Here is a 13642-nt window from a genome sequence, read left to right on the forward strand (position 1 = left end):
TAAGAGATTTATTAGTAAATTGAAGTCAAAAGTGTGATGTTGAAAACCACATGGACTATATATTTAATTTTTAAAACTATAGGGACTAGGTAAATACAAATATTGCTTAATTTTGATCTAAAATATCCACGTCATATATTTTCACGGCTCTGATCCCAGAAATCAAAATAAAGCCATAGTCCGCGTATTATACAAACCAACTAACTTGATAAAGAAGAAGATAGAACAAACAGATTTTCTACACAAAAAAAAACAGAGAGCTTGTTACCTTTTGGCAATGGAGGCCGTACAGTTATCGACCGTTGCCTCCCGCCATTTCTCTACTCCTTCTCTCTCGAAAAACAACAAGACTCTCTCTTACTATTCAAGCTGTCCAGGATGTTCAACTAAATCTTTTTGTTCTTCGTGGACTGGCTCAAGCAATAATGTCACTTCGCTTTCCTCAAGAAATTCATTCACTGTAAGTTCAAGAAAGAAAAGAAAACAACTCCCATTTTAGTAAATTTGGAGTTTTTTTAATTCGGCTTATCTTTTGATGTACAAATCTCTCTTGTTTTTTCTTTCTCTTTACCTGTGGTGAACAGAAAGAGATGTGGAGGTGGGTGACTTGCAAGAGTGTTGTTACTTTTAGAAGAGAAATGGGAGGTGGTGTGGTAAAAGCAGAAATGTTTGGTCAGTTAACTAGTGGTCTCGAATCTGCTTGGAACAAGCTCAAAGGAGAAGGTTTGAGCTTACATGTTTATTTTGTCAATTCAATTAGTTTTCTTTTCTTTTTTCCTTAAAAAAAAGCTAGCAAATTTTGGCATGGAGTAGTGTGTTTTAGCTATTAAAAATACATCAATGTTAGCAAACAATAAGAAAAGGAAAGCATTGATTTTTGTATCTATAGATGGATTAAAACTGTGGGTTTCTTTTCTTTTTCTGTTTTAAATATGTTACATTTTCATTTTGTTGGTGTTTGGCTTTTGTTTGCGGTTGAATTTTTTTACCTGCTGCAGAGGTTTTGACCAAGGAGAATATTGTGGAGCCAATGAGGGATATTAGAAGAGCTCTACTGGAAGCTGATGTGAGTGAATTTGCAAACTAGAATTCGAGTTTCTTTTAATGTTTTTAAAAAACAAATTATGGTTGGTCTATTGACAGGTAAGCCTTCCTGTGGTTCGAAGGTTTGTTCAATCAGTCAGTGACCAAGCTGTTGGTGTTGGCCTGGTTAGAGGAGTGAAACCTGATCAGCAATTAGTCAAGGTATAAATTTCTGTGAATTGAATACTTCTAAAATGTAATTAATCTGAGTGATTTGTGAAATAAAAGTGAAGTTTCCTTCTTTATGTTTGTGTACTTCAATAAATTTTCAGTCAGTTTCGATGTTGTATGTGCTCACTAAATATTATTGTTTGGTTGGCTCAGCTGGTGCTGTATTCTTCTATTGTCTAAGTTATTGTCTTTGTTTTCACATTTGAATTGAATCTAGCCCAGCATGCATAAAAACTCCTAGGAGGCGGTGAGGATTGCAATAATTTGATGAGTGTTATATAGTGAGTTTATGACTTTAATGTGGAAGTTGAGCAAAGCTATGGAGTCTTTGTTGTGTTTGTATTGGTGGTTATGAATATCTGGTTCTTGCAGATTGTGCACGATGAGCTTGTGAAATTGATGGGTGGAGAGGTATCTGAATTGGTCTTTGCAAAATCTGCTCCCACTGTAATATTATTGGCTGGCCTACAAGGAGTTGGGAAGACAACTGTTTGTGCAAAGTTAGCTAATTACCTTAAGAAACAGGTGCATTTTGAAAGCCACAACTTCTATCCTTTTCTCTGGGGTTTGTGGGTGTTTGTAGTTGGCTGTTGATAAGCTTTTTGTATGCTTAGTTATGTTGTTGACACCGGTTGTGTTGGAAACCACAGGGGAAGTCTTGCATGCTTATTGCGGGAGATGTCTACAGACCTGCTGCCATTGATCAACTTGTTATTTTGGGTGAACAGGTATTGAACTCTGACTGTCAAGAAATTGCTTTAGTACCTTTTTGAAGAGTAATGGATTAATGTTGTTGTTTGGTGTTTTAGGCATTTGCCTATCTTTTGGGTTTGGCCTAGGCTGTCAAGTGAAATGTGCAATTAAAGTGAGCATTTTTACTGGAAAAGATTGACACTCTTACCATATAGTGATGCTAATTTTGTGAAGGCAAAGGCTATTCATGTTTCCTACTCCAAGATGAACTACTAAATATGACGTTTCTTATTAACTTGAAGTGAACTAATTTCCATGTTTGTTAAGTAACTGTGGTTAATAAGATAGTTGTTTTGCTTTGATAATATATCTTTTATATTACTCGTTTTTCTTATATTTAGTTGTAGCTTGTGACAGGTAGGTGTGCCTGTTTATACAGAAGGAACTGATGTTAAACCTTCAGAAATAGCTAGGAAAGGTTTATCAGAGGCCAAAAAGAAGAACATAGATGTGGTCATAGTAGACACTGCTGGAAGGCTTCAGGTTAATAATTTCTTTGTGTGTCTGATCTTCTAAAGAGTAGGAAAATATGCCTTTTCATTCTCTGTTTTTGCAGCACGTAGTTTTTTATTTAACTGGAATACATTTTATTTTGGTAACATTTAACAGATAGACAAAGGGATGATGGATGAGCTGAAAGACGTTAAACTGATATTGAATCCAACAGAAGTTTTGCTTGTTGTGGATGCAATGACTGGGCAAGAAGCTGCAGGTACTCTGGCCTTCACTTTTCTATGATAGTGGTCAAATGATTTGGTTATTATTTGAACTGCTAGTCACAATCTTTTAAGTGAGCCTGAAGAAACTGTTATTTCTTGTATAGAATCTACAGATTAATGAGGTGCCTTTTCTGTCTTGCAAAATGCTCTTACCATGTCACACAAGCTATCGATTTCTTTTCTATATATATATATATATATTCACAGATAACATAGGTGTGTCAGAAGTGCATAACAAATATCATAAAATTCTACTTCTTTGTTGCTAACTATCATTAGTAATATTTTGTATAAGAAACTGAAAGAACTGTTTTGCCCATTTTACCTAAAGCTTGTACCATTAGAACCTTCTCGAATTTGTTGTTCTTAATATATCAGTTTCTTATGTTAATCTTCATTTTTGTGATGAATCATTTAAAAAGAAATTGACAAACTTATAGCCATGTATTTTGTTTTTCCTTAGTAGGCCATATGGGCTTCAATATATAATCCTATGCATGCTGAATAGTTCAAATTCTGCATTTTTTCTCTGTCCTATTTATAATCTTAAACCATGCGTGGAACTCATATTCTCATACTTACAATGAACATACTTACTTCATGGACACACTTCTTCTTTGGGTACATTGACAGCTCTGGTTACAACATTCAATCTTGAAATTGGAATTACGGGTGCCATTTTGACCAAGCTAGATGGGGATTCTAGAGGTGGTGCAGCTCTTAGTGTCAAAGAGGTCTGTGTTTGAATTTCCTTAGATTTTCTCATTATTTTATAGCAGCCTGATTTTATGTGAGGATGAGTTTTTTGTGATTCTATGACAAATGATGGAAATTATCATAACTGTTTGTTCATTTCATGATATCTTTTGTATCTCCTTTGTTTGGCTAGGAATTTTCTTAAAATTGATTGTTTTTCCGATAAGGAATTGTGATGGTTGTCTGTATGAGATTAAGGTCTTGGGATTATGTTATAGGGAAATTGAATATGATTTCTTTGGCCTTTTTGGAAAATATTGAAAACAGCTAAGTAATCTATCAATTTAGAGAAAAATGGTTATTTAGTGTGGTTTGATCAATAACATCACCTAAAATCTGATGGGACAAGTATGATTAGAGGAGAAGAGAAGCAAAAGAAAGAAGAGAAAGAAGAAGCTAAGAAGAAGAAAAAAAAGGAGCTGGAGAAGAGAAAAGAAGGGTAATGGAGGAGAAAAGGTCCGGAACTCTACAACTTTTATTAATTCAAATAAATTATCTAACATGTAGAAAAATAACATATAAATAGTAAAACCCTAATAAAACCAACAATTGAACTCATAGCCCATTAAATAAAATCATCCAACTAAATAACATAAATTAAGCCTAATTAATAAACTCAAACAAAAAAAAATCCAATATTATGGGCTTGGACACGCTCAAGAGTAATGGGATGGACTATCCTCCGTTGTCTCCATTCATACACGTGCAATATGTGGCATGAGTCTAGTGTCTCCACCAACTCTCCTAGGGTTGGAGAAACTTGACGCCACAAGTTTAGTTTAAAGCGGCTCTGATAATACTCCCAAAGATCAGGATCAAGTTACTGTGATATCTCTTTAATAATCCAAGTATAATATGAATTAGGTAATCTTATCTATGAACCAGGATTCGTTGAATCTCATTGTCTCTAATAAAAATAACTGTGTATCCATAGTAGCATCAATATATTCTTTTTGTGCCTATGATATGGGTACTGTGATAGGGATTTCAAAAGGATATTTTGTTATCTTTTATATATAATTGGGTCCTTAGTAGAGCTAATATCAATGCTTGGTGGTAGTTTAATCATTTATAACACTTTGAATGGTATGCTACTAATTGTCTACAATTTTTTTATTGATTTTCGAAGGACATTGTTCAGATCTAATTTATATCATGAAATAATCTCTAATATTAGATAATTATAATACTTGTGTAAATCAGTTTTAAGTTTGCATTGTTCAGTTGTTCGACAGTGGTGGGGTTAAGGTCGTCTAAAATTGGCTTTCTTGATTTGGGGCTCTTGTGCGGTGGTTTGGTGGCTGCTTATCGGGGCAAAGAGGGTTGTTGTGGATGGGTTTGTTGCTGCGGATTGAGGAGAGTAGAAAGTTCTTGAAAGAGGAGATTGATTGCTTGAATAGTGAATGATGATGGGTTGCTGACTTGTGTTGCAAATCTTGCTGTGGTGATAGCCTGTTTGAGATTGTGGTGGCGGTGACAGTTCAAAGTGCTTTTCGCTTAGAAATGAAGTTTTATAATTTTTTTTAAAAATTATTTTTAACATCAGCACATCAAAACGATTTGAAAACCTGATTTTTTTTTTATTTTAAGCAAAAAAAACATTCAAAATTTTTAGGAATGTGGTTTGCAGTTCCCAAACACACCTTCAGTGTTTGTTGGTCTAGGCATGATTTTTTTTTTCTAGTCATGTGATTGTTAAGGTTGGCTAGAGTTGGGCAGTGGGAGTGGCTGATGGAGTGAAGGTCGACTAGAGTGTCTGGCTAGAGATGGGCAATGGGTGTGAGGATCACAATGGGTGTGAGGATCAACTACAAGTGCTGTTGTTGCTTAAATCTCCTTTTGCTTTCCTTATAGCAAGGGAAATAATTGAAAGGGGCTGGAATCATGGAAGGAATTGCTGCTGCTACTTAAATTTTTTTTAGGCTTTCAAAAAATAACTTGGTTGCATTGTTTGATTGTTAGAACAATAAAAAACCGGGCTATGATATCAAAGTTGATGGGGACGGGTAAGATTAGAGGAGAAGAAGATAAGAAAAAAAAGTGAGAGAAATAAGAAGCTAAGAAGAAGAAGAAGAAGAAGAAGAGAAGGAGCTGAAGAAAAGAAAAGCAGGGAAAGGGAGAAGGAGAAGTTCTCAACTTTTATTAATACATCAAAATGTCTATCATAACGTGTAAATAGTAAAACCCTAATCAAAACCAACAATTAGGCTAGTAGCCTATAAATAAAATTGTCCAACTAAATAACATAAATTAAGTCTAATTAATAAACTAAAAAAGAAAAAAGAAAATCTAATATTAAGGGCTTGGACGTGTTCAATCCCCAAACCAAAAAGTATTGAAACTCCGATGTTTCTGTCCATACATATGTGTAATCTATGACACAGGTCTGGTATCCCATCAAATCTGGTCTCAAATTGCTCTGAGAAAGAGAGCGAGAGATGGACTCACTTGTCTCTCTATCACGCACACATCTACAGATTTAGTGCATAACATATGGTGTCCATAAATGCAAATGTTGTAGGTTTTGGCTGGTCTAATCTTGCAGAAGCACCATAAAAATGCTTTAATTACCTTGTGATGTGGCACTCAAAGTCCATAGTGTAATGCTGCATTTTTAAATTCCTTTGGAAAAAAAAGCGTGAATGAAGTAATTTTTGTTTGAGCAACTGATGTATACTTGTAACAGCAGCTGTTGGTTGTTTCTTAGTGCTATTTTTTGGTGATTTTTTTTCTCGTTTGGTACAGAAGATGTACTGAAGAATAAGTTTTCAGTACAGATATTTCATTTATATTTAGTATTTAGTAGTTGAGTGATGGCAGGTATCAGGAAAGCCAATCAAGCTTGTAGGACGGGGAGAGCGAATGGAGGATCTTGAACCTTTCTACCCCAATCGCATGGCTGGACGCATCTTAGGAATGGGAGATGTTCTGTCTTTTGTTGAGAAGGCTCAAGAAGTTGTAAGTTCGAGTGAGCTCGATTTCTTGTTTTCTTAAATGAGCATATCTTGATGCAATTCTTAGTTGATTTGTCTGTACAGATGCGCCAAGAAGATGCTGAAGAATTGCAGAAGAAGATTATGAGTGCCAATTTTGACTTCAATGATTTCCTAAAGCAAACTCGTGCTGTTGCTAAGATGGGTTCCATGACTCGTGTCATAGGGATGATCCCAGGAATGGCCAAGGTATGGAAGTCTCCCTTAACTTCAATATTTTTCACGGTTATTGGTTTGCTGGTTGGTGTAAGATACTTATGCTCTGATTTTTGGATTAGTGATCTAAGTATTGTAGAATTGGGTATTTTACTGTCTTTTTTTCAGATTCAATTCATGAACTTAAAAGACAGAAGTTTCTAAGATTTATGTTGCTCCTCTCTTTGCCTTGTAACTTTGTATGCTTATGGAAGAAGCTTCAGCTAATTTTCCTATATGTGCATGCAAACAGGTTACTCCTGGACAAGTTCGAGAAGCAGAGAAGAATTTAAAGATAATGGAAGCAATGATTGAAGTGATGACTCCTGGTATCTTCTTCTACCTGATTTTTGTTTAAATTGCTTTTGACATACAAAACTTAGACTAAGCATGTATACTGTGATATAGTGGTGATAAGACACCAGAGCTTCTGGCACAATTGCACTCATGCCCTCTTTTTGCTGAGTCTTTATAATCCTCTTATCAACAGTTCTTTCTTCAAATGTACTCCAGAAAAACTTCAATCCAGTACTTGACTATGATAAGTCTTTATGTTATAAGAAACTTTGTTGGGTAGGATTCAATAAGTACATGATTTGTTGCTTGAATTTACTCTGAGACAAGAGCTATTCAATATTTTCCTTGTCAGAGTATTGCAACAAGTTTTTTCTGGATTCATTTCGAAAATAACTAAAGACATCAAACCTTTTATTATCTGGCCTAGCATACATCGTCTTAACCAGCATTTCTAGTGTGTACCATGTTTGGAAAAGTAGAACTTATTCCAATCATGTGGATAAAGCGTGACAGTGTTGCCTTCTGAAGATTTAATAATTTTTTTTTTGCCATGCCTACTGATCTCTCTGCTATTCATTTACCTATTATTCATGCTTCTGAACCTTCGTACTTCTACTTGACTCTCCTTTATTCATTGTTTGTCTTGGAAGCTAAACACACTCCAATAACAAAAGCCAGTCTTTTGGAGTCAGCTTTGCTCATTGGCTGATTCTCTAGTTGAAATGCCTCTAATATATTATTCAATGCAACTGAAGGTCTAAATGGTTGGTTGTTAAAAAAAAATCATAAAGATTTGTGCTGCATGCTTTTTCTTTCTATGTGATACAGTGTTCACATGTTTAACCCTTCAGAATATTCAGTCCTCCTAATGCTTTCTGATTTCTTGTTTAATTTACAGAGGAGAGAGAGAAGCCAGAATTGTTAGCAGAATCTCCTGAAAGGAGGAAAAGAGTTGCCCAGGCTTCTGGAAAGACAGAGCATCAGGTATGCACGCTTGCTACTTGATTTTTGAACTGGAGAATAGTGTTCTGTACTATCATATTTTAGCTGTTTACTTTTGCATGGATATACTTGTGACATCAAAACTAGGTGAGCCAACTTGTTGCCCAACTCTTCCAAATGCGTGTTCGTATGAAGAACCTAATGGGTGTGATGGAGGGTGGATCTATTCCTTCCCTGAGCAATCTTGAGGATGCACTAAAAACCGAACAGAAGGTACCTTGTGTGCTTATGCATGTATATTTTTTCTTTGCATGCTTTAATGCTTCTTTTGCTGTTCATAACTCACATGATTATATTCATTGGTAAAGAGTTGCTGAGTCATGCTGATTGTACAGAATGTTCTCAGCAATTCTAAAGACTGAAAAAGTTCTGCTATTCAGTTCTAATGGTTATGTTTACCTACTTTGTTACATCCTTGTTACTGCATAATCTGTTCCAAGGCTGTGAAACTTCGAATAAGATAAATATCATGAGTGAAAAGTTATTTTGTTCAACACTGAGAACAACATTTTATATTGACTCATTGTATCATCATGTTGCATAAATGAGTTAATTGTCTCTATTTCTATGTTCTATTATATCTGCTTAGACGAGAGAATACTAGTTTAAGTGGATGGTGGGAGTGTACTTTGAAAAGCAGAATATTGTGATGTAATTTAAGTTGGATGGCAGAAATGTACCAAGGATTAGCTAATAAAAATGTTTGGCAGAAAAGTTTTTTTTTTTTAAGTTGACCTTTGAGAAGGTAGAGATCTCTGTCTTTAGACTCCGCTTAGGGAGAATGGAAGAAAAATTTTTCCTTGCATGATCTGCTCCGTTCATTTTAGGGAGGATGGAAGGAAAACTTTTCCTTGCATGATCTGCTCCAGTCATTTAGACGACTTGCAAAACCAAACAAGAAGCTAAACAGTATATTATTTGGATTTTTAAAAATTGTATGGCATACAAAATACTTTCAAGTGTCAACATGGTAAATGGAACTTGGTCCTTTTATGTTTTCTTTTTATCAGGAAAAAACATCTCTGTGGTTTCCGGTTTGTTCGTTTATCCAAACCATTCTGCAGCTTCCACAGTGTGAAAAGGCAGTAAAATTTGCATGGTCCTGCACCTGCTGTATTATATAATTGTATGCCTTTTGCGATTCCCTTGTTTGAAGGCGTTAAGAATATTTGGACACCAATAGAGAAACCATGAAGCTTACGCATATCCAGCATCCAATTAGTCCTAGCCCAATCTAATTGTTTGATGTTTTTGGGTGTCTTCTGGATAAGGCTCCTCCCGGCACTGCAAGGAGGAGGAGAAAAACAGAATCAAGCAAGCGGTTTGTTGACTCAGTATCATCAAGGCCGGGTCCCCATGGTTTTGGGTCTAGCAATTAGGGCTAATTAAGTTGGCAGGCACTGCAACAATGACCAGAAGTCAACGGATCATAGTCACAGTTGTGTTACCAGCTCTTTGATATCTCCTTATCAAGAAGGCGGAGGCGGAGTTCAAAGTCACATGAGATTGGAGAGTTGAGAGTTAATTACTCTCTCCATGAGATCAAATTTTTAAGATAAGAATGTTTTCACCAGTGTTCATGACCCAGAACCATGTATTAAGCTTGTAAACTTGTTTAAGAACTCAGACATGTATGTAATGGCATGGAACAAAGGCTGAGATAAAATCATGTCATTCTGGTAATATTTCTTGTATACAGATTGTTTATTGCTTATGTTCAATCTAAGAGCAGGACACTGTAATTGTCTGTTGAAGGTATCCAGCTCATTATTCTCAAACTACATGTTCTGTCTGCTGTTACAGTCTTACAGATGTTACTTGAGGACCGGTGACTGTGTAAAGCAAATAATGACAAAAGAAGCTAAGCTCTAAGGGTGATTTTGTCATTATGTACATCCAAGTAGTTAAATCTGACAGATTTCCCGGGAAGTTGTGATTCTTGGTGAACAAAGTAGAGAAAGTCGTCGAGATCCCTAAAACAGTAGCAATCTTTTAGCATCTGATTATCCTATGCATAACACTTGTATATAAACTATTTATTTAAAGGCCCAGTTTTACAGGTCTCTTCTTTTTTCCCCTTCTTCCTTGGCAAGCAAAGAAAGAGATAAAGGGTTGCACATACTTGAAGGACAGAATTAATGGAAACATATGGAGCTTCAACAGATTCAACATTTCCAGAGGCTGATGTTGATAAAGCATTGAACTCAGCCCTAAACAAGAAGTTTGAAGTTGATCCTGTATCGTCAGATATTTCCACCACAAAGGAGATCCAGCAGGTACTTTTGCACTCAATTCAACCAGTGCATACACACAGTACAGTAGAAAAAAGGACATCAATCAAAGTTGTGGCTGTTTTTTTTTCTTGAAATCATTTATTATTTGATTTTCTTTATGTTAAGTTCTGATATTGAAAATTAGCCTGTGCAGAAAAGTTACGCGAATCTTGATTTGTTTGTATTGCGAATCTCGATTTGCTTTTTTGATCATCTGGTTATAACAGGGATCTTCAAATCATGAGCTCATGTATACAAAAGGGGGGCTGTACAAGAATGTGCACAAAGTAAAGACCATTAGTCCCTTCAATCCCCTCAGTCCCCTGTTTATTTTTACATTTTTCCTAATGTAAAATGACATCTGAAAATTTGAAACCCGTCGAGTTGAAATGAAAGAGAAGGATGATGGATTACATCAAGCTATCTTGCGAGCTCTTTATTTATACTTCCTTTACCTTTCTTTACCCAAACTCTTAGAAATATGTATCTGGTTTGGTAATTAAGAGCTTTCAACATGCTGACAGAAATTCATTCCATCAGCCTCTTGATATGCCCGCAAGTATGGATTTTTTTTATGACAATACAACAGAATCTCACTGGGGATGGATAAACAAGAGGAAGTGATCAAACATCCTGAAGGACATTACTTCTCTTGGATATTTAAGAAAAGAAAACCTGTATTAGTCACTTGCTTGCTTGTTCTTTGCTCGTTCTTGTACCGGCATATTATTTCTCCAGCAAATTTTTGAAGTATACTCTCATTGCATTTCAGGAACAAGATGAGGCTGCACAAAAAAAGCAAAGGGAAAAGCAGGATGCTTTGCAAAATCTCAAAACAACCATCTTTGTTTCAGCTATCATCGTCGCCGTTGCCGGGGCAGTATTTGCCATAACCAAAAAATTGAGAGAGAAATGAAATCACTGGCCAGATGATATTATAAGCTCCGGCAAGTGTTCAGTTTTTTTCCTGGTATCTTAATCGTTTTTGAAACTATTGTTTTGAGCTCACAAGGTATTCTTTCTAGAGAACTATTTTTTTACGAAGCAGTGAAGGATGGGCATGGAAACTCCACCTTGCTTTGTGAAGTGCTACATTTTATAATAATAATTATTATCGAAGGAAACAATTGATGTTAACGCAAGTCTTAAATGTTTAAAGTTGCTGCCATTTTATGTCTAACTGGGAAATAGTTCTTGAAATTCTTTGAGAAGCAATTTGATTCAATCGTAGAGTACAACAACAATGAGATCAATGCTAATGCTTAATCGTTCGTTGCTTACTTATTTTTGGACGATTTGGTTTTACTAATATCTACTGCACAGCACAGAAAGGGAATTCAGGCGGCTAGCATATATTATTTACAGACACAATCCACATGCCTTTCCCTTTGAAATATATAGACAAGGAAACCTACATACCAATGCAGCACAGGATACACAGAGGCCAAACCCAGTATTTTCCCCCCCGACATGAAAGGAAAAACAGCAAATTACAATAGACGAAGTAGTATTTTGATTTAGATATTTAAGCCTGATTTAGAGTGCGGTGTTGTTTTTTAAAGTATTTTTTGTTTAGAAATATATCAAAATAATTTATTTTTTTAATTTATATTTGACATCAGCACATCAAAACAATCAAAAACACTAATTTTTTTAATTTAAATAAAATTTTTAAAAAATTTAATGAAAAGTTCAACTACCCCAAACAAGCCTTAGTGGAAAACCAACAAAAAAATAATCTTTTTCCGGTTCATAAATAATAAAAATAAGTTACTACAAATTACTTATTTTCTTTGAGAATAACAAAATTCTGTCACAATTTAATTTCAATTAAAAAGTTTTATAGTAAAGAGTCGGAATTATAAAAGATTCTTGCAAAGAATTTTTTTTCGTAAATAAAAAAAGAAAGGAAGAAAGAAAAGAATGAGCAGTTGAGAACAGAATATGCCTCCCTAATACAACAAAAACAAAACTGAAATCCATGTATCCTCGTTGTTGTTACCATTAACGAACGACCTGTCTGCTTCCAATCGTTTTTTCACCTTTTCTTACGACGACCTATTTAACAACTTATTTTCTCCCCTATTTTCTTCATCATCCAACAAAAACTCTGTAACTCAAATCTATTTAAAACAAAAAAAAAATGAAAGAATTTTTCTTCATACCTTCCACAAACTCTAAACAACATTCACCCCCTGTTTAATACATGCTTAACATAAAAATAAATAAAAATAAAACAACTCTTGAAGCCTCTATACAAATGGTGTAAACAGGCAAAAAAACAAAATAGCCTTAGCTAGGGATACACCAATGATGTATTGTTGAGGTTAACCTAAAGGTATCAATGGTTGTGATCACGCCACCAAAAAGGTTCCATGATCTTCATTTAGCCTATAAATAGAGGGAGAAAGTAAAAGAAAAGGGGAACCAAGTTAGAGAGAGAAGGTTCAGGAAGAAGAAAAGAGAGTTTGAATTGAGACGAGTGAGTATGTTTGAGCCAGGAGGTGGAGAGAAGAAAGGAGAGCAGGAAAGAAAAAGAGCAAACAGTTATCTATATGAATTATCGGATAGCTTGTTAATTTTGTGTTGCTCACGGTTGTGTTTCATCATTGGCAAAGCTAGATTATGGAGTAGAGGGCAATTGCCTCCGTTAATCTTTTGAACTTTTTCCTTCATTCCTTAAACTTTTTTATGTTTTCATACAGATCCAAATAGAGATGCATTAATTGCTGCTCATAATTTTCTTCTTTCCTGCCAACAAAAAAAATTACCCTCAAATAAAAAGTATAATTAAATCACTGTGATTGATTGAACTTTCTGTGTGCGGTACAAGTACAACACAAGTGTTGTTCTTCTAGGGGAGAGAGGGAGAGGGAGATTTATGGTGATTAAAGAAACCTAAAATAACAGTGAAAGAATTGCAAACTCTGTGGTTTCTTGTATATATTAAGAAGGCTGTAATACACGTGATTTATACAGTTTGTAGAATCTAATCTAGGAAAGTAAATAATCTATTCTAAGAAGGTCAATCACAATAACTGTGATTGCCTCAATCTCAGCAAATACAATAGGAAGCAGTAAATACAATTGGAAGAGATGCTATTACAATAGCTGTCCAATATCTTTCCTTTAACAAACAGCATTAAGCCGGTCTTATTTGAGTTGCAACACAGTGATGCATGGAGAACATATGATCTCTTATTTAGTACAGTAAAATAAGCACCAAGGGACTCCTTATGATCTCATTTTTGGCAGAACGATTAACCAATTATTGGAACTCGAGTAACAATTCTGTTCCTGTCAATCCAAACACGAACCCTGGTGCAAGAGAACTCTCCGGTGACAACCGTTCCTTCCAGCACAACCTGAGCATCAACATTAGGGTTTTGCGTCTCCACTG

General features: G+C 35.2%; 2 protein-coding genes across 3 annotated transcripts; both read left to right on the forward strand.

Annotated features, from left to right (window-relative positions):
• The first annotated feature begins 213 nt into the window (after nt 1-213).
• Nucleotides 214-9727, forward strand: LOC7465265 (signal recognition particle 54 kDa protein, chloroplastic). The gene is made up of 15 exons (XM_024587185.2): nt 214-460; nt 585-723; nt 999-1066; nt 1144-1245; nt 1627-1779; nt 1905-1982; nt 2365-2490; nt 2617-2719; nt 3360-3460; nt 6303-6440; nt 6521-6664; nt 6924-6999; nt 7866-7951; nt 8057-8182; nt 9241-9727. Exons 1-15 carry the CDS (start codon nt 278-280, stop codon nt 9346-9348), a joined length of 1731 nt encoding a protein of 576 aa, XP_024442953.2. The 5' UTR covers nt 214-277; the 3' UTR covers nt 9349-9727.
• A 142-nt stretch (nt 9728-9869) lies between these two features.
• Nucleotides 9870-11379, forward strand: LOC7465266 (uncharacterized). 2 transcript variants are annotated; one of them, XM_002322790.3, is made up of 3 exons: nt 9870-10245; nt 10470-10529; nt 11015-11379. In XM_002322790.3, the coding sequence occupies exons 1-3, from the start codon at nt 10108-10110 to the stop codon at nt 11156-11158; spliced, it is 342 nt and encodes a 113-aa protein (XP_002322826.3). In that variant the 5' UTR covers nt 9870-10107; the 3' UTR covers nt 11159-11379. The 2 variants fall into 2 exon arrangements, with proteins under 2 accessions (XP_002322826.3, XP_052304123.1); XM_052448163.1 differs by lacking the exon at nt 10470-10529.
• The last annotated feature ends 2263 nt before the right edge of the window (nt 11380-13642 follow it).

Source organism: Populus trichocarpa, chromosome 16, assembly GCF_000002775.5.
Source record: "Populus trichocarpa isolate Nisqually-1 chromosome 16, P.trichocarpa_v4.1, whole genome shotgun sequence".
Classification (NCBI taxonomy): Eukaryota; Viridiplantae; Streptophyta; class Magnoliopsida; order Malpighiales; family Salicaceae; genus Populus; species Populus trichocarpa.